This window comes from Pyrus communis, chromosome 6, assembly GCF_041283825.1.
Source record: "Pyrus communis isolate YQ-2024b chromosome 6, ASM4128382v1, whole genome shotgun sequence".
Lineage (NCBI taxonomy): Eukaryota > Viridiplantae > Streptophyta > Magnoliopsida > Rosales > Rosaceae > Pyrus > Pyrus communis.
In genome coordinates, this window is record NC_142570.1 from 24780801 (window position 1) to 24800000 (window position 19200).

Sequence of the window (19200 nt, forward strand, 5' to 3'; positions counted from 1 at the left end):
ACTTATCTTGTCCTCAAGATTACACTGCAAATTCTGGAAATCGAGCTTTAAATGCCTCATAATCCTCCCAAGTAGCATCGACATCATCTTGTCCTTTCCACTGCACCAAGAGTTGTACCCCAGCAACCATCCCTTTCTTATACATCCTGCGATTTAAAATTGCAACAGGTTCCACCAATTGAAGACCATCCTCAGTGCTCACTGGTAGTGTGGGACTTGGGATCACATTGTCCCCTAGTTGCTTTTTAAGGCAACTCACATGGAAAACTGAGTGAACCTTGGTTTCTGGGGGTAATTGGAGCTTGTAGGCTACGGTTCCCACTTTTTCCAGCACCTTATAAGGCCCAAAGAAACGAGGTTGTAACTTGTGGTAACTGTGGGGAGCTAGTGACTGAAGTTGGTAAGGTACCGATCTTAAGTACACCATATCTCCTACCTCAAAGTGTCTCTCAGTCCTCTTCTTATCTGCCTGCAATTTCTTCCTATTTTGAGCCATTTCCAGATTACTCTTGAGCACAGACAAAACATTATCCCTTTCTCTGAGTTTTTGCTCCACTGATTCCAGCCTTGCAGTGCCAACTTCATAAGGTTGCATAAGTGGTGGTTGGGGGGGGGGGGGGGCTATCCATAGACCAGTTCAAATGGGGAAGTCTTGGTTGAAGTGTGATAAGAGGGTTAAAGCACCACTCAGCCCAGGGAAGCCACTTAACCCATTTTCAAGGTTGCCTTCCCACAAAGCATCTTAGGTAAATCTCCAAACATTTATTCATGACCTCAGATTGGCCATCACTCTGAGGATGATATCCAGGGCTCATGCATAGCTTTGTCCCTTGCAATTTGAAGAGCTCCTTCCAAAAAGCACTCGCAAAAATAAGATCTCTATCACTCATAATAGAGCTAGGCAACCCATGCAGTTTTAAGACATTGTCAATGAACACTTGGGCAACACTAGTAGTAGTGTAAGGGTGAGAGAGTGCAATGAAGTGTGCATATTTGGTTAATCTATCAACAACCACCATAATAACAGTTTTTCCGTGATAATTAGGCAGTCCCACTATAAAGTCCATACTCACATCATGCCATACTTGCTGTGGAATTGGTAAGGGTTGTAAAAGACCTGGTGATGAAATGGTTTTGAATTTGTTCTGTTGACACACAGCACACTCACTGATGAAGACTTCGAAATCTTTTAGGGTTTAGGGTTTAGGGTTTAGGGTATAGGATTTAGGGTGTAGGGTTGAGGGTTTAGGGTTAGGGGTATAGGGTTTAGGGTTGAGGGTTGAGGGTTTAGGGTTGAGGGTTGAGGGTTTAGGGTTGAGGGTTTAGGGTTTAGGGTTTAGGGTTTAGGGTTTAGGGTTTAGGGTTTAGGGTTTAGGGGTTTAGGGTTTAGGGTTTAGGGTTTAGGGGTTTAGGGTTTAGGGTTTAGGGTTTAGGGTTTAGGGTTTAGGGGTTTAGGGTTTAGGGTTTAGGGTTTAGGGGTTAGGGTTTAGGGTTTAGGGGTTTAGGGGTTTAGGGGTTTAGGGTTTAGGGTTTAGGGTTTAGGGTTTAGGGTTTAGGGTTTAGGGGTTTAGGGTTTAGGGTTTAGGGTTTAGGGTTTAGGGTTTAGGGTTTAGGGTTTAGGGTTTAGGGTTTAGGGTTTAGGGTTTAGGGTTTAGGGTTTAGGGTTTAGGGTTTAGGGTTTAGGGTTTAGGGTTTACTCTACTGGTGGGAATGGAAGTCAGAACAGACACAATAGAAGTCCCAAGCAAGATGTGGAAGAAATAGAAGCGTATAGAGCATCCTTTGGGTTCAGTGCTGATGAAATTATCACTACAACACAATATGTGGAGATTTCTGATGTGATGGAGGACTCGTTTACCATGACACCTTTTCCCTCTCATAAATTACCTACAGAAGAAAGTATGGAACCGACATCTGTCATTGAAGGACTAAAGGCACATAAGACAAAAACAAACTTGCAGAGTCAGGAGAGTCATAAATCTGAATCAGATCTTGATGAGGGTGGACGTTGTGACTCGCTCATGTCGTGTACTGGATCGGAAGGTGAACTGTTATAACTTTTATTTAAATGTCTCTATTTTTCTCTAGTTTTAAAATCAAGTAGGTAATGAAGTAAACAACTAAATAAACAAAGTTCTCAATTAAGAAAAGTCACTGTTTGACTGCTGGTACTGCTTTTTCAACCTGAATTAATCACAAGCCTCTAATCTATACATGTTTTCTAAGCACCGGATGAAGTATTAATCTCGTTTAAGTGTGATTCTAGTATATCTCTTTCAGCTTCATTCATGTACATCTAAATAAGTCCTATTCATTGATTGATTTCATTTTCGCCAAAAGAACTGGAATTTATGCTGTTGGTGCCTTTCACGCTTCTTTATCGAGATTTTGGAGGGGACTAGCATTTAACCTATTCATTTTGCAATTTTTTTTTTTTTTTTTTCCAATAGCGCCTGTTGTTGTCATGGGTGCTTTTGAAATGGAAGAAAGTCAAGGGCAGACATAGAAAAGTAATCAGGGCGAGAGTTCTGTGGGATGAATGAGTGTTTCATCTCACTTGAAGTCTCTCTCTTCCCCCTCTGGTTCCTCTTTTATTTTAGATAGTAATGTTCCTTTCTTGTATGACTCAGATCACAAATCATGGAGGCAGTCTGGTGATGTCTCTCGATCAAGTACGCCTGGAATCCGCATCATGGCCAATGAAGAGGACATTTTTTCAAAGATGGGGTCTTCTAAATTGAGCAGAAAGTATCAGATGGGTCAATCTAGCTCAGATGCAGAAATTGATTATAGAAGGGGAAGAAGCTTACGAGAGAGGAAAGGAGAATTTGCGTGGAATGACTAAGAGTAAGCAATAAAGCGCATTATTAGTTGTTTCACGTGTGTTAATTTGATGTTGTGTTTTTGCTTACGTTTCTGTTTGGTGTTGTGTGATAGGTGGAATGATCTAACCGATTATGTAACCTGTTATTTCAATGGTGTGTAATCCGGTCTCTGTGATTGATGAATGCTGTTGCTGTATGTGAATGAAACAAATGGTATATGTGTTTGGTGAAATGTGGTTAGACACACACACACACACAAACCCTTTATGCAAAGGGATCCCAATTTAAAAAAAAAAACAAAAGGGGATTAGGTGTGGGACCCACGTCACATCGAACTTTAACGATCCGAATCGTCTATTTTGTAAGTTTTGATTCATAGATCATCCTTGCAAAAATTTAATTTAATCCGAAACCATTTGGCTATTTAATTATCAAGATAAAATTTTATTGTTTCTTATATAACAAAGTATTTGTTAATTTTTTTGAACCCAATTAGATGTTTTAAATATTTCTGATTTAGCTAATATTTTGCAAGGATGATGTATGAGATGTAACTTGAAAAATACACAGTTCGGATCATTAAAGTTTGATGTGGTGTGGACCTCATAATTAATCCCTATTTAAAAAAAAATGGAAATCCCTTTTCTTAAAGGAAATATCCCTTTCACCAAATCTATTCAATCAATCAATTCGAACTCTTGAAATTTGATTCAACGATTACAAATAGGGGATTCATTTACAAGTTATAATAACTTTAACCATTAGATCAAATTTCAAGGGCTCCGATTAGGTGATTGGATTGATTTGGTGGAAGGAATCCGGAGATGATCATTTTCTTTTCTTAAAGGCTTCCTATATATATAATTATATTATAGGAAACTTTAACGAAAAGCTTCCGGTACTGTTTATTTTAACAAAAAATCATATTTTTACACGAAAAAGTCAATCCTAATACTATTCACTTTATCCTTTATTTTGTAGTTAAAACTTAAAGTCAATTTAGCTATTGTTCTGGCTGTAAACCCTAAACCATTTCGATGTACGTGGTCAGATAATGGGAGATATAAGGTCTTTTCGCTTTGAGTGCTGTGTTTTTTTTCCCTTGCCCAAGGTCCAAAAACAGAGAAAACTTGCTAAAGTAAGCTGGGAGGGCCGAATCAAACGGCATACAGATTAGGAAGATTATCAGCTATATAGGGTTTCCCGTGTGGTTATGCATCAAAGACGATTCCAATATTTTGTTTAAGTGTCTTGATTATGCAATATTGATTCTCATGCTTCTACTGTTTGTCTGGCTCGACCTACGATCATTTTCCTATGTAACTAATAACTATTTTGTTTGGCTATTACAACAATCTCAACCAATTTGTTCTTCCTGATTGGTGTTCTGAAGGGTTTGAATCAGAAATTGAATTTTGAAGGAGCTTACGATTTCTGGTAATGGTGTTGGGTGGTCTTGGAGTTATTCAGAGGAGCCTACGGCTGCAATAGCTCTGCCATATCGACACTTGTCCCGATCTTGTTGACACTTGCACCACGTCCACTTGCAGGTGTCAACGATAGTTGGAGGAAATAGAAAGAGTTTCGTTTGGAATCCTTATCTAGTATCTCTGACTCGTTGGTTGTCGAGGGTATTAAGATTTCGGGCTAAAGAATTCCAAATTTCCTATATGGACATGGAGGACTCGGGAGTCAGGACCATACACTCTATCCTTTCCTTGTTGCTACTAATGTGAGTTGTCCTCTGCTCCCTCGTAGATCTCATATATAGATGAATGATAGGTTCCAATTCCAGAAACCTATTCAACCTTAACCACAGAACCAGGGTGCAGCAATGGAGAATCGCGAAATGGAGAAGACGAGTATTTTGTTTTTGTAAAAGTATATTTTTAATTCCTCATATCGTTGGAATGGAAAGTGGAGCTTTATATGATAGCCCGATACACTGATGTGAGCAGCCACGTAGGCAATAACAATCAACTATTAAAAATAGAACTAGAAGGAAATGCAAATTGCAATGAAACCCCAAACAATTACAAGATCATAACAATACTTTCTCCTTCAAAACTTATCTTGTCCTCAAGATTACACTGCAAATTCTGGAAATCGAGCTTTAAATGCCTCATAATCCTCCCAAGTAGCATCGACATCATCTTGTCCTTTCCACTGCACCAAGAGTTGTACCCCAGCAACCATCCCTTTCTTATACATCCTGCGATTTAAAATTGCAACAGGTTCCACCAATTGAAGACCATCCTCAGTGCTCACTGGTAGTGTGGGACTTGGGATCACATTGTCCCCTAGTTGCTTTTTAAGGCAACTCACATGGAAAACTGAGTGAACCTTGGTTTCTGGGGGTAATTGGAGCTTGTAGGCTACGGTTCCCACTTTTTCCAGCACCTTATAAGGCCCAAAGAAACGAGGTTGTAACTTGTGGTAACTGTGGGGAGCTAGTGACTGAAGTTGGTAAGGTACCGATCTTAAGTACACCATATCTCCTACCTCAAAGTGTCTCTCAGTCCTCTTCTTATCTGCCTGCAATTTCTTCCTATTTTGAGCCATTTCCAGATTACTCTTGAGCACAGACAAAACATTATCCCTTTCTCTGAGTTTTTGCTCCACTGATTCCAGCCTTGCAGTGCCAACTTCATAAGGTTGCATAAGTGGTGGTTGGGGGGGGGGGGGGGCTATCCATAGACCAGTTCAAATGGGGAAGTCTTGGTTGAAGTGTGATAAGAGGGTTAAAGCACCACTCAGCCCAGGGAAGCCACTTAACCCATTTTCAAGGTTGCCTTCCCACAAAGCATCTTAGGTAAATCTCCAAACATTTATTCATGACCTCAGATTGGCCATCACTCTGAGGATGATATCCAGGGCTCATGCATAGCTTTGTCCCTTGCAATTTGAAGAGCTCCTTCCAAAAAGCACTCGCAAAAATAAGATCTCTATCACTCATAATAGAGCTAGGCAACCCATGCAGTTTTAAGACATTGTCAATGAACACTTGGGCAACACTAGTAGTAGTGTAAGGGTGAGAGAGTGCAATGAAGTGTGCATATTTGGTTAATCTATCAACAACCACCATAATAACAGTTTTTCCGTGATAATTAGGCAGTCCCACTATAAAGTCCATACTCACATCATGCCATACTTGCTGTGGAATTGGTAAGGGTTGTAAAAGACCTGGTGATGAAATGGTTTTGAATTTGTTCTGTTGACACACAGCACACTCACTGATGAAGACTTCGAAATCTTTTAGGGTTTAGGGTTTAGGGTTTAGGGTATAGGATTTAGGGTGTAGGGTTGAGGGTTTAGGGTTAGGGGTATAGGGTTTAGGGTTGAGGGTTGAGGGTTTAGGGTTGAGGGTTGAGGGTTTAGGGTTGAGGGTTTAGGGTTTAGGGTTTAGGGTTTAGGGTTTAGGGTTTAGGGTTTAGGGTTTAGGGTTTAGGGGTTTAGGGTTTAGGGTTTAGGGTTTAGGGGTTTAGGGTTTAGGGTTTAGGGTTTAGGGTTTAGGGTTTAGGGGTTTAGGGTTTAGGGTTTAGGGTTTAGGGGTTAGGGTTTAGGGTTTAGGGGTTTAGGGGTTTAGGGGTTTAGGGTTTAGGGTTTAGGGTTTAGGGTTTAGGGTTTAGGGTTTAGGGTTTAGGGGTTTAGGGTTTAGGGTTTAGGGGTTAGGGTTTAGGGGTTTAGGGTTTAGGGTTTAGGGTTTAGGGTTTAGGGTTTAGGGTTTAGGGTTTAGGGTTTAGGGTTTAGGGTTTAGGGTTTAGGGTTTAGGGTTTACTCTACTGGTGGGAATGGAAGTCAGAACAGACACAATAGAAGTCCCAAGCAAGATGTGGAAGAAATAGAAGCGTATAGAGCATCCTTTGGGTTCAGTGCTGATGAAATTATCACTACAACACAATATGTGGAGATTTCTGATGTGATGGAGGACTCGTTTACCATGACACCTTTTCCCTCTCATAAATTACCTACAGAAGAAAGTATGGAACCGACATCTGTCATTGAAGGACTAAAGGCACATAAGACAAAAACAAACTTGCAGAGTCAGGAGAGTCATAAATCTGAATCAGATCTTGATGAGGGTGGACGTTGTGACTCGCTCATGTCGTGTACTGGATCGGAAGGTGAACTGTTATAACTTTTATTTAAATGTCTCTATTTTTCTCTAGTTTTAAAATCAAGTAGGTAATGAAGTAAACAACTAAATAAACAAAGTTCTCAATTAAGAAAAGTCACTGTTTGACTGCTGGTACTGCTTTTTCAACCTGAATTAATCACAAGCCTCTAATCTATACATGTTTTCTAAGCACCGGATGAAGTATTAATCTCGTTTAAGTGTGATTCTAGTATATCTCTTTCAGCTTCATTCATGTACATCTAAATAAGTCCTATTCATTGATTGATTTCATTTTCGCCAAAAGAACTGGAATTTATGCTGTTGGTGCCTTTCACGCTTCTTTATCGAGATTTTGGAGGGGACTAGCATTTAACCTATTCATTTTGCAATTTTTTTTTTTTTTTTTTCCAATAGCGCCTGTTGTTGTCATGGGTGCTTTTGAAATGGAAGAAAGTCAAGGGCAGACATAGAAAAGTAATCAGGGCGAGAGTTCTGTGGGATGAATGAGTGTTTCATCTCACTTGAAGTCTCTCTCTTCCCCCTCTGGTTCCTCTTTTATTTTAGATAGTAATGTTCCTTTCTTGTATGACTCAGATCACAAATCATGGAGGCAGTCTGGTGATGTCTCTCGATCAAGTACGCCTGGAATCCGCATCATGGCCAATGAAGAGGACATTTTTTCAAAGATGGGGTCTTCTAAATTGAGCAGAAAGTATCAGATGGGTCAATCTAGCTCAGATGCAGAAATTGATTATAGAAGGGGAAGAAGCTTACGAGAGAGGAAAGGAGAATTTGCGTGGAATGACTAAGAGTAAGCAATAAAGCGCATTATTAGTTGTTTCACGTGTGTTAATTTGATGTTGTGTTTTTGCTTACGTTTCTGTTTGGTGTTGTGTGATAGGTGGAATGATCTAACCGATTATGTAACCTGTTATTTCAATGGTGTGTAATCCGGTCTCTGTGATTGATGAATGCTGTTGCTGTATGTGAATGAAACAAATGGTATATGTGTTTGGTGAAATGTGGTTAGACACACACACACACACACAAACCCTTTATGCAAAGGGATCCCAATTTAAAAAAAAAAACAAAAGGGGATTAGGTGTGGGACCCACGTCACATCGAACTTTAACGATCCGAATCGTCTATTTTGTAAGTTTTGATTCATAGATCATCCTTGCAAAAATTTAATTTAATCCGAAACCATTTGGCTATTTAATTATCAAGATAAAATTTTATTGTTTCTTATATAACAAAGTATTTGTTAATTTTTTTGAACCCAATTAGATGTTTTAAATATTTCTGATTTAGCTAATATTTTGCAAGGATGATGTATGAGATGTAACTTGAAAAATACACAGTTCGGATCATTAAAGTTTGATGTGGTGTGGACCTCATAATTAATCCCTATTTAAAAAAAAATGGAAATCCCTTTTCTTAAAGGAAATATCCCTTTCACCAAATCTATTCAATCAATCAATTCGAACTCTTGAAATTTGATTCAACGATTACAAATAGGGGATTCATTTACAAGTTATAATAACTTTAACCATTAGATCAAATTTCAAGGGCTCCGATTAGGTGATTGGATTGATTTGGTGGAAGGAATCCGGAGATGATCATTTTCTTTTCTTAAAGGCTTCCTATATATATAATTATATTATAGGAAACTTTAACGAAAAGCTTCCGGTACTGTTTATTTTAACAAAAAATCATATTTTTACACGAAAAAGTCAATCCTAATACTATTCACTTTATCCTTTATTTTGTAGTTAAAACTTAAAGTCAATTTAGCTATTGTTCTGGCTGTAAACCCTAAACCATTTCGATGTACGTGGTCAGATAATGGGAGATATAAGGTCTTTTCGCTTTGAGTGCTGTGTTTTTTTTCCCTTGCCCAAGGTCCAAAAACAGAGAAAACTTGCTAAAGTAAGCTGGGAGGGCCGAATCAAACGGCATACAGATTAGGAAGATTATCAGCTATATAGGGTTTCCCGTGTGGTTATGCATCAAAGACGATTCCAATATTTTGTTTAAGTGTCTTGATTATGCAATATTGATTCTCATGCTTCTACTGTTTGTCTGGCTCGACCTACGATCATTTTCCTATGTAACTAATAACTATTTTGTTTGGCTATTACAACAATCTCAACCAATTTGTTCTTCCTGATTGGTGTTCTGAAGGGTTTGAATCAGAAATTGAATTTTGAAGGAGCTTACGATTTCTGGTAATGGTGTTGGGTGGTCTTGGAGTTATTCAGAGGAGCCTACGGCTGCAATAGCTCTGCCATATCGACACTTGTCCCGATCTTGTTGACACTTGCACCACGTCCACTTGCAGGTGTCAACGATAGTTGGAGGAAATAGAAAGAGTTTCGTTTGGAATCCTTATCTAGTATCTCTGACTCGTTGGTTGTCGAGGGTATTAAGATTTCGGGCTAAAGAATTCCAAATTTCCTATATGGACATGGAGGACTCGGGAGTCAGGACCATACACTCTATCCTTTCCTTGTTGCTACTAATGTGAGTTGTCCTCTGCTCCCTCGTAGATCTCATATATAGATGAATGATAGGTTCCAATTCCAGAAACCTATTCAACCTTAACCACAGAAGCAGGGTGCAGCAATGGAGAATCGCGAAATGGAGAAGACGAGTATTTTGTTTTTGTAAAAGTATATTTTTAATTCCTCATATCGTTGGAATGGAAAGTGGAGCTTTATATGATAGCCCGATACACTGATGTGAGCAGCCACGTAGGCAATAACAATCAACTATTAAAAATAGAACTAGAAGGAAATGCAAATTGCAATGAAACCCCAAACAATTACAAGATCATAACAATACTTTCTCCTTCAAAACTTATCTTGTCCTCAAGATTACACTGCAAATTCTGGAAATCGAGCTTTAAATGCCTCATAATCCTCCCAAGTAGCATCGACATCATCTTGTCCTTTCCACTGCACCAAGAGTTGTACCCCAGCAACCATCCCTTTCTTATACATCCTGCGATTTAAAATTGCAACAGGTTCCACCAATTGAAGACCATCCTCAGTGCTCACTGGTAGTGTGGGACTTGGGATCACATTGTCCCCTAGTTGCTTTTTAAGGCAACTCACATGGAAAACTGAGTGAACCTTGGTTTCTGGGGGTAATTGGAGCTTGTAGGCTACGGTTCCCACTTTTTCCAGCACCTTATAAGGCCCAAAGAAACGAGGTTGTAACTTGTGGTAACTGTGGGGAGCTAGTGACTGAAGTTGGTAAGGTACCGATCTTAAGTACACCATATCTCCTACCTCAAAGTGTCTCTCAGTCCTCTTCTTATCTGCCTGCAATTTCTTCCTATTTTGAGCCATTTCCAGATTACTCTTGAGCACAGACAAAACATTATCCCTTTCTCTGAGTTTTTGCTCCACTGATTCCAGCCTTGCAGTGCCAACTTCATAAGGTTGCATAAGTGGTGGTTGGGGGGGGGGGGGGCTATCCATAGACCAGTTCAAATGGGGAAGTCTTGGTTGAAGTGTGATAAGAGGGTTAAAGCACCACTCAGCCCAGGGAAGCCACTTAACCCATTTTCAAGGTTGCCTTCCCACAAAGCATCTTAGGTAAATCTCCAAACATTTATTCATGACCTCAGATTGGCCATCACTCTGAGGATGATATCCAGGGCTCATGCATAGCTTTGTCCCTTGCAATTTGAAGAGCTCCTTCCAAAAAGCACTCGCAAAAATAAGATCTCTATCACTCATAATAGAGCTAGGCAACCCATGCAGTTTTAAGACATTGTCAATGAACACTTGGGCAACACTAGTAGTAGTGTAAGGGTGAGAGAGTGCAATGAAGTGTGCATATTTGGTTAATCTATCAACAACCACCATAATAACAGTTTTTCCGTGATAATTAGGCAGTCCCACTATAAAGTCCATACTCACATCATGCCATACTTGCTGTGGAATTGGTAAGGGTTGTAAAAGACCTGGTGATGAAATGGTTTTGAATTTGTTCTGTTGACACACAGCACACTCACTGATGAAGACTTCGAAATCTTTTAGGGTTTAGGGTTTAGGGTTTAGGGTATAGGATTTAGGGTGTAGGGTTGAGGGTTTAGGGTTAGGGGTATAGGGTTTAGGGTTGAGGGTTGAGGGTTTAGGGTTGAGGGTTGAGGGTTTAGGGTTGAGGGTTTAGGGTTTAGGGTTTAGGGTTTAGGGTTTAGGGTTTAGGGTTTAGGGTTTAGGGGTTTAGGGTTTAGGGTTTAGGGTTTAGGGGTTTAGGGTTTAGGGTTTAGGGTTTAGGGTTTAGGGTTTAGGGGTTTAGGGTTTAGGGTTTAGGGTTTAGGGGTTAGGGTTTAGGGTTTAGGGGTTTAGGGGTTTAGGGGTTTAGGGTTTAGGGTTTAGGGTTTAGGGTTTAGGGTTTAGGGTTTAGGGTTTAGGGGTTTAGGGTTTAGGGTTTAGGGGTTAGGGTTTAGGGGTTTAGGGTTTAGGGTTTAGGGTTTAGGGTTTAGGGTTTAGGGTTTAGGGTTTAGGGTTTAGGGTTTAGGGTTTAGGGTTTAGGGTTTAGGGTTTACTCTACTGGTGGGAATGGAAGTCAGAACAGACACAATAGAAGTCCCAAGCAAGATGTGGAAGAAATAGAAGCGTATAGAGCATCCTTTGGGTTCAGTGCTGATGAAATTATCACTACAACACAATATGTGGAGATTTCTGATGTGATGGAGGACTCGTTTACCATGACACCTTTTCCCTCTCATAAATTACCTACAGAAGAAAGTATGGAACCGACATCTGTCATTGAAGGACTAAAGGCACATAAGACAAAAACAAACTTGCAGAGTCAGGAGAGTCATAAATCTGAATCAGATCTTGATGAGGGTGGACGTTGTGACTCGCTCATGTCGTGTACTGGATCGGAAGGTGAACTGTTATAACTTTTATTTAAATGTCTCTATTTTTCTCTAGTTTTAAAATCAAGTAGGTAATGAAGTAAACAACTAAATAAACAAAGTTCTCAATTAAGAAAAGTCACTGTTTGACTGCTGGTACTGCTTTTTCAACCTGAATTAATCACAAGCCTCTAATCTATACATGTTTTCTAAGCACCGGATGAAGTATTAATCTCGTTTAAGTGTGATTCTAGTATATCTCTTTCAGCTTCATTCATGTACATCTAAATAAGTCCTATTCATTGATTGATTTCATTTTCGCCAAAAGAACTGGAATTTATGCTGTTGGTGCCTTTCACGCTTCTTTATCGAGATTTTGGAGGGGACTAGCATTTAACCTATTCATTTTGCAATTTTTTTTTTTTTTTTTTCCAATAGCGCCTGTTGTTGTCATGGGTGCTTTTGAAATGGAAGAAAGTCAAGGGCAGACATAGAAAAGTAATCAGGGCGAGAGTTCTGTGGGATGAATGAGTGTTTCATCTCACTTGAAGTCTCTCTCTTCCCCCTCTGGTTCCTCTTTTATTTTAGATAGTAATGTTCCTTTCTTGTATGACTCAGATCACAAATCATGGAGGCAGTCTGGTGATGTCTCTCGATCAAGTACGCCTGGAATCCGCATCATGGCCAATGAAGAGGACATTTTTTCAAAGATGGGGTCTTCTAAATTGAGCAGAAAGTATCAGATGGGTCAATCTAGCTCAGATGCAGAAATTGATTATAGAAGGGGAAGAAGCTTACGAGAGAGGAAAGGAGAATTTGCGTGGAATGACTAAGAGTAAGCAATAAAGCGCATTATTAGTTGTTTCACGTGTGTTAATTTGATGTTGTGTTTTTGCTTACGTTTCTGTTTGGTGTTGTGTGATAGGTGGAATGATCTAACCGATTATGTAACCTGTTATTTCAATGGTGTGTAATCCGGTCTCTGTGATTGATGAATGCTGTTGCTGTATGTGAATGAAACAAATGGTATATGTGTTTGGTGAAATGTGGTTAGACACACACACACACACAAACCCTTTATGCAAAGGGATCCCAATTTAAAAAAAAAAACAAAAGGGGATTAGGTGTGGGACCCACGTCACATCGAACTTTAACGATCCGAATCGTCTATTTTGTAAGTTTTGATTCATAGATCATCCTTGCAAAAATTTAATTTAATCCGAAACCATTTGGCTATTTAATTATCAAGATAAAATTTTATTGTTTCTTATATAACAAAGTATTTGTTAATTTTTTTGAACCCAATTAGATGTTTTAAATATTTCTGATTTAGCTAATATTTTGCAAGGATGATGTATGAGATGTAACTTGAAAAATACACAGTTCGGATCATTAAAGTTTGATGTGGTGTGGACCTCATAATTAATCCCTATTTAAAAAAAAATGGAAATCCCTTTTCTTAAAGGAAATATCCCTTTCACCAAATCTATTCAATCAATCAATTCGAACTCTTGAAATTTGATTCAACGATTACAAATAGGGGATTCATTTACAAGTTATAATAACTTTAACCATTAGATCAAATTTCAAGGGCTCCGATTAGGTGATTGGATTGATTTGGTGGAAGGAATCCGGAGATGATCATTTTCTTTTCTTAAAGGCTTCCTATATATATAATTATATTATAGGAAACTTTAACGAAAAGCTTCCGGTACTGTTTATTTTAACAAAAAATCATATTTTTACACGAAAAAGTCAATCCTAATACTATTCACTTTATCCTTTATTTTGTAGTTAAAACTTAAAGTCAATTTAGCTATTGTTCTGGCTGTAAACCCTAAACCATTTCGATGTACGTGGTCAGATAATGGGAGATATAAGGTCTTTTCGCTTTGAGTGCTGTGTTTTTTTTCCCTTGCCCAAGGTCCAAAAACAGAGAAAACTTGCTAAAGTAAGCTGGGAGGGCCGAATCAAACGGCATACAGATTAGGAAGATTATCAGCTATATAGGGTTTCCCGTGTGGTTATGCATCAAAGACGATTCCAATATTTTGTTTAAGTGTCTTGATTATGCAATATTGATTCTCATGCTTCTACTGTTTGTCTGGCTCGACCTACGATCATTTTCCTATGTAACTAATAACTATTTTGTTTGGCTATTACAACAATCTCAACCAATTTGTTCTTCCTGATTGGTGTTCTGAAGGGTTTGAATCAGAAATTGAATTTTGAAGGAGCTTACGATTTCTGGTAATGGTGTTGGGTGGTCTTGGAGTTATTCAGAGGAGCCTACGGCTGCAATAGCTCTGCCATATCGACACTTGTCCCGATCTTGTTGACACTTGCACCACGTCCACTTGCAGGTGTCAACGATAGTTGGAGGAAATAGAAAGAGTTTCGTTTGGAATCCTTATCTAGTATCTCTGACTCGTTGGTTGTCGAGGGTATTAAGATTTCGGGCTAAAGAATTCCAAATTTCCTATATGGACATGGAGGACTCGGGAGTCAGGACCATACACTCTATCCTTTCCTTGTTGCTACTAATGTGAGTTGTCCTCTGCTCCCTCGTAGATCTCATATATAGATGAATGATAGGTTCCAATTCCAGAAACCTATTCAACCTTAACCACAGAAGCAGGGTGCAGCAATGGAGAATCGCGAAATGGAGAAGACGAGTATTTTGTTTTTGTAAAAGTATATTTTTAATTCCTCATATCGTTGGAATGGAAAGTGGAGCTTTATATGATAGCCCGATACACTGATGTGAGCAGCCACGTAGGCAATAACAATCAACTATTAAAAATAGAACTAGAAGGAAATGCAAATTGCAATGAAACCCCAAACAATTACAAGATCATAACAATACTTTCTCCTTCAAAACTTATCTTGTCCTCAAGATTACACTGCAAATTCTGGAAATCGAGCTTTAAATGCCTCATAATCCTCCCAAGTAGCATCGACATCATCTTGTCCTTTCCACTGCACCAAGAGTTGTACCCCAGCAACCATCCCTTTCTTATACATCCTGCGATTTAAAATTGCAACAGGTTCCACCAATTGAAGACCATCCTCAGTGCTCACTGGTAGTGTGGGACTTGGGATCACATTGTCCCCTAGTTGCTTTTTAAGGCAACTCACATGGAAAACTGAGTGAACCTTGGTTTCTGGGGGTAATTGGAGCTTGTAGGCTACGGTTCCCACTTTTTCCAGCACCTTATAAGGCCCAAAGAAACGAGGTTGTAACTTGTGGTAACTGTGGGGAGCTAGTGACTGAAGTTGGTAAGGTACCGATCTTAAGTACACCATATCTCCTACCTCAAAGTGTCTCTCAGTCCTCTTCTTATCTGCCTGCAATTTCTTCCTATTTTGAGCCATTTCCAGATTACTCTTGAGCACAGACAAAACATTATCCCTTTCTCTGAGTTTTTGCTCCACTGATTCCAGCCTTGCAGTGCCAACTTCATAAGGTTGCATAAGTGGTGGTTGGGGGGGGGGGGGGCTATCCATAGACCAGTTCAAATGGGGAAGTCTTGGTTGAAGTGTGATAAGAGGGTTAAAGCACCACTCAGCCCAGGGAAGCCACTTAACCCATTTTCAAGGTTGCCTTCCCACAAAGCATCTTAGGTAAATCTCCAAACATTTATTCATGACCTCAGATTGGCCATCACTCTGAGGATGATATCCAGGGCTCATGCATAGCTTTGTCCCTTGCAATTTGAAGAGCTCCTTCCAAAAAGCACTCGCAAAAATAAGATCTCTATCACTCATAATAGAGCTAGGCAACCCATGCAGTTTTAAGACATTGTCAATGAACACTTGGGCAACACTAGTAGTAGTGTAAGGGTGAGAGAGTGCAATGAAGTGTGCATATTTGGTTAATCTATCAACAACCACCATAATAACAGTTTTTCCGTGATAATTAGGCAGTCCCACTATAAAGTCCATACTCACATCATGCCATACTTGCTGTGGAATTGGTAAGGGTTGTAAAAGACCTGGTGATGAAATGGTTTTGAATTTGTTCTGTTGACACACAGCACACTCACTGATGAAGACTTCGAAATCTTTTAGGGTTTAGGGTTTAGGGTTTAGGGTATAGGATTTAGGGTGTAGGGTTGAGGGTTTAGGGTTAGGGGTATAGGGTTTAGGGTTGAGGGTTGAGGGTTTAGGGTTGAGGGTTGAGGGTTTAGGGTTGAGGGTTTAGGGTTTAGGGTTTAGGGTTTAGGGTTTAGGGTTTAGGGTTTAGGGTTTAGGGTTTAGGGGTTTAGGGTTTAGGGTTTAGGGTTTAGGGTTTAGGGTTTAGGGTTTAGGGTTTAGGGTTTAGGGTTTAGGGGTTTAGGGTTTAGGGTTTAGGGTTTAGGGGTTAGGGTTTAGGGTTTAGGGGTTTAGGGGTTTAGGGGTTTAGGGTTTAGGGTTTAGGGTTTAGGGTTTAGGGTTTAGGGTTTAGGGGTTTAGGGTTTAGGGTTTAGGGTTTAGGGTTTAGGGTTTAGGGTTTAGGGTTTAGGGTTTAGGGTTTAGGGTTTAGGGTTTAGGGTTTAGGGTTTAGGGTTTAGGGTTTACTCTACTGGTGGGAATGGAAGTCAGAACAGACACAATAGAAGTCCCAAGCAAGATGTGGAAGAAATAGAAGCGTATAGAGCATCCTTTGGGTTCAGTGCTGATGAAATTATCACTACAACACAATATGTGGAGATTTCTGATGTGATGGAGGACTCGTTTACCATGACACCTTTTCCCTCTCATAAATTACCTACAGAAGAAAGTATGGAACCGACATCTGTCATTGAAGGACTAAAGGCACATAAGACAAAAACAAACTTGCAGAGTCAGGAGAGTCATAAATCTGAATCAGATCTTGATGAGGGTGGACGTTGTGACTCGCTCATGTCGTGTACTGGATCGGAAGGTGAACTGTTATAACTTTTATTTAAATGTCTCTATTTTTCTCTAGTTTTAAAATCAAGTAGGTAATGAAGTAAACAACTAAATAAACAAAGTTCTCAATTAAGAAAAGTCACTGTTTGACTGCTGGTACTGCTTTTTCAACCTGAATTAATCACAAGCCTCTAATCTATACATGTTTTCTAAGCACCGGATGAAGTATTAATCTCGTTTAAGTGTGATTCTAGTATATCTCTTTCAGCTTCATTCATGTACATCTAAATAAGTCCTATTCATTGATTGATTTCATTTTCGCCAAAAGAACTGGAATTTATGCTGTTGGTGCCTTTCACGCTTCTTTATCGAGATTTTGGAGGGGACTAGCATTTAACCTATTCATTTTGCAATTTTTTTTTTTTTTTTTTCCAATAGCGCCTGTTGTTGTCATGGGTGCTTTTGAAATGGAAGAAAGTCAAGGGCAGACATAGAAAAGTAATCAGGGCGAGAGTTCTGTGGGATGAATGAGTGTTTCATCTCACTTGAAGTCTCTCTCTTCCCCCTCTGGTTCCTCTTTTATTTTAGATAGTAATGTTCCTTTCTTGTATGACTCAGATCACAAATCATGGAGGCAGTCTGGTGATGTCTCTCGATCAAGTACGCCTGGAATCCGCATCATGGCCAATGAAGAGGACATTTTTTCAAAGATGGGGTCTTCTAAATTGAGCAGAAAGTATCAGATGGGTCAATCTAGCTCAGATGCAGAAATTGATTATAGAAGGGGAAGAAGCTTACGAGAGAGGAAAGGAGAATTTGCGTGGAATGACTAAGAGTAAGCAATAAAGCGCATTATTAGTTGTTTCACGTGTGTTAATTTGATGTTGTGTTTTTGCTTACGTTTCTGTTTGGTGTTGTGTGATAGGTGGAATGATCTAACCGATTATGTAACCTGTTATTTCAATGGTGTGTAATCCGGTCTCTGTGATTGATGAATGCTGTTGCTGTATGTGAATGAAACAAATGGTATATGTGTTTGGTGAAATGTGGTTAGACACACACACACACACAAACCCTTTATGCAAAGGGATCCCAATTTAAAAAAAAAAACAAAAGGGGATTAGGTGTGGGACCCACGTCACATCGAACTTTAACGATCCGAATCGTCTATTTTGTAAGTTTTGATTCATAGATCATCCTTGCAAAAATTTAATTTAATCCGAAACCATTTGGCTATTTAATTATCAAGATAAAATTTTATTGTTTCTTATATAACAAAGTATTTGTTAATTTTTTTGAACCCAATTAGATGTTTTAAATATTTCTGATTTAGCTAATATTTTGCAAGGATGATGTATGAGATGTAACTTGAAAAATACACAGTTCGGATCATTAAAGTTTGATGTGGTGTGGACCTCATAATTAATCCCTATTTAAAAAAAAATGGAAATCCCTTTTCTTAAAGGAAATATCCCTTTCACCAAATCTATTCAATCAATCAATTCGAACTCTTGAAATTTGATTCAACGATTACAAATAGGGGATTCATTTACAAGTTATAATAACTTTAACCATTAGATCAAATTTCAAGGGCTCCGATTAGGTGATTGGATTGATTTGGTGGAAGGAATCCGGAGATGATCATTTTCTTTTCTTAAAGGCTTCCTATATATATAATTATATTATAGGAAACTTTAACGAAAAGCTTCCGGTACTGTTTATTTTAACAAAAAATCATATTTTTACACGAAAAAGTCAATCCTAATACTATTCACTTTATCCTTTATTTTGTAGTTAAAACTTAAAGTCAATTTAGCTATTGTTCTGGCTGTAAACCCTAAACCATTTCGATGTACGTGGTCAGATAATGGGAGATATAAGGTCTTTTCGCTTTGAGTGCTGTGTTTTTTTTCCCTTGCCCAAGGTCCAAAAACAGAGAAAACTTGCTAAAGTAAGCTGGGAGGGCCGAATCAAACGGCATACAGATTAGGAAGATTATCAGCTATATAGGGTTTCCCGTGTGGTTATGCATCAAAGACGATTCCAATATTTTGTTTAAGTGTCTTGATTATGCAATATTGATTCTCATGCTTCTACTGTTTGTCTGGCTCGACCTACGATCATTTTCCTATGTAACTAATAACTATTTTGTTTGGCTATTACAACAATCTCAACCAATTTGTTCTTCCTGATTGGTGTTCTGAAGGGTTTGAATCAGAAATTGAATTTTGAAGGAGCTTACGATTTCTGGTAATGGTGTTGGGTGGTCTTGGAGTTATTCAGAGGAGCCTACGGCTGCAATAGCTCTGCCATATCGACACTTGTCCCGATCTTGTTGACACTTGCACCACGTCCACTTGCAGGTGTCAACGATAGTTGGAGGAAATAGAAAGAGTTTCGTTTGGAATCCTTATCTAGTATCTCTGACTCGTTGGTTGTCGAGGGTATTAAGATTTCGGGCTAAAGAATTCCAAATTTCCTATATGGACATGGAGGACTCGGGAGTC

General features: G+C 39.1%; 8 protein-coding genes across 8 annotated transcripts; 4 read left to right on the plus strand and 4 right to left on the minus strand.

The window, feature by feature from the left end:
• Positions 1–19: 19 nt before the first annotated feature.
• Positions 20–595, minus strand: LOC148696491 (uncharacterized). The gene has a single exon (XM_088695229.1). The coding sequence runs from the start codon at positions 593–595 to the stop codon at positions 20–22; it is 576 nt and encodes a 191-aa protein (XP_088551355.1).
• A 1102-nt stretch (positions 596–1697) lies between these two features.
• LOC148696492 (uncharacterized protein At1g76660-like) lies at positions 1698–3057 on the plus strand. The gene is made up of 2 exons (XM_088696139.1): positions 1698–2043; positions 2631–3057. The coding sequence occupies exons 1-2, from the start codon at positions 1842–1844 to the stop codon at positions 2843–2845; spliced, it is 417 nt and encodes a 138-aa protein (XP_088552265.1). The 5' UTR covers positions 1698–1841; the 3' UTR covers positions 2846–3057.
• A 1853-nt stretch (positions 3058–4910) lies between these two features.
• LOC148696493 (uncharacterized) lies at positions 4911–5486 on the minus strand. Its single transcript, XM_088695230.1, has one exon. The coding sequence runs from the start codon at positions 5484–5486 to the stop codon at positions 4911–4913; it is 576 nt and encodes a 191-aa protein (XP_088551356.1).
• Positions 5487–6603: 1117 nt separating this feature from the next.
• Positions 6604–7963, plus strand: LOC148696494 (uncharacterized protein At1g76660-like). The gene is made up of 2 exons (XM_088696140.1): positions 6604–6949; positions 7537–7963. Exons 1-2 carry the CDS (start codon positions 6748–6750, stop codon positions 7749–7751), a joined length of 417 nt encoding a protein of 138 aa, XP_088552266.1. The 5' UTR covers positions 6604–6747; the 3' UTR covers positions 7752–7963.
• Positions 7964–9818: 1855 nt separating this feature from the next.
• On the minus strand, positions 9819–10394 carry LOC148696495 (uncharacterized). The gene has a single exon (XM_088695231.1). The coding sequence runs from the start codon at positions 10392–10394 to the stop codon at positions 9819–9821; it is 576 nt and encodes a 191-aa protein (XP_088551357.1).
• A 1109-nt stretch (positions 10395–11503) lies between these two features.
• On the plus strand, positions 11504–12863 carry LOC148696496 (uncharacterized protein At1g76660-like). Its single transcript, XM_088696141.1, has 2 exons — positions 11504–11849; positions 12437–12863. Exons 1-2 carry the CDS (start codon positions 11648–11650, stop codon positions 12649–12651), a joined length of 417 nt encoding a protein of 138 aa, XP_088552267.1. The 5' UTR covers positions 11504–11647; the 3' UTR covers positions 12652–12863.
• Positions 12864–14716: 1853 nt separating this feature from the next.
• On the minus strand, positions 14717–15292 carry LOC148696497 (uncharacterized). Its single transcript, XM_088695232.1, has one exon. It carries the CDS (start codon positions 15290–15292, stop codon positions 14717–14719), a length of 576 nt encoding a protein of 191 aa, XP_088551358.1.
• Positions 15293–16378: 1086 nt separating this feature from the next.
• On the plus strand, positions 16379–17738 carry LOC148696498 (uncharacterized protein At1g76660-like). The gene is made up of 2 exons (XM_088696143.1): positions 16379–16724; positions 17312–17738. The coding sequence occupies exons 1-2, from the start codon at positions 16523–16525 to the stop codon at positions 17524–17526; spliced, it is 417 nt and encodes a 138-aa protein (XP_088552269.1). The 5' UTR covers positions 16379–16522; the 3' UTR covers positions 17527–17738.
• Positions 17739–19200: the final 1462 nt, after the last annotated feature.

What these genes read in the sequence shown, in the direction of transcription:
- LOC148696491 (XM_088695229.1), bottom strand. Translation starts at nt 595, where the DNA reads ATGCAACCTTATGAAGTTGGCACTGCAAGGCTGGAATCAGTGGAGCAA.
- LOC148696492 (XM_088696139.1), top strand. Translation starts at nt 1,842, where the DNA reads ATGGAGGACTCGTTTACCATGACACCTTTTCCCTCTCATAAATTACCT. An exon ending in GTCGTGTACTGGATCGGAAG is followed by an intron (nt 2,044 to 2,630) that starts GTGAACTGTTAT and finishes TGTATGACTCAG; the next exon opens with ATCACAAATCATGGAGGCAG.
- LOC148696493 (XM_088695230.1), bottom strand. Translation starts at nt 5,486, where the DNA reads ATGCAACCTTATGAAGTTGGCACTGCAAGGCTGGAATCAGTGGAGCAA.
- LOC148696494 (XM_088696140.1), top strand. Translation starts at nt 6,748, where the DNA reads ATGGAGGACTCGTTTACCATGACACCTTTTCCCTCTCATAAATTACCT. An exon ending in GTCGTGTACTGGATCGGAAG is followed by an intron (nt 6,950 to 7,536) that starts GTGAACTGTTAT and finishes TGTATGACTCAG; the next exon opens with ATCACAAATCATGGAGGCAG.
- LOC148696495 (XM_088695231.1), bottom strand. Translation starts at nt 10,394, where the DNA reads ATGCAACCTTATGAAGTTGGCACTGCAAGGCTGGAATCAGTGGAGCAA.
- LOC148696496 (XM_088696141.1), top strand. Translation starts at nt 11,648, where the DNA reads ATGGAGGACTCGTTTACCATGACACCTTTTCCCTCTCATAAATTACCT. An exon ending in GTCGTGTACTGGATCGGAAG is followed by an intron (nt 11,850 to 12,436) that starts GTGAACTGTTAT and finishes TGTATGACTCAG; the next exon opens with ATCACAAATCATGGAGGCAG.
- LOC148696497 (XM_088695232.1), bottom strand. Translation starts at nt 15,292, where the DNA reads ATGCAACCTTATGAAGTTGGCACTGCAAGGCTGGAATCAGTGGAGCAA.
- LOC148696498 (XM_088696143.1), top strand. Translation starts at nt 16,523, where the DNA reads ATGGAGGACTCGTTTACCATGACACCTTTTCCCTCTCATAAATTACCT. An exon ending in GTCGTGTACTGGATCGGAAG is followed by an intron (nt 16,725 to 17,311) that starts GTGAACTGTTAT and finishes TGTATGACTCAG; the next exon opens with ATCACAAATCATGGAGGCAG.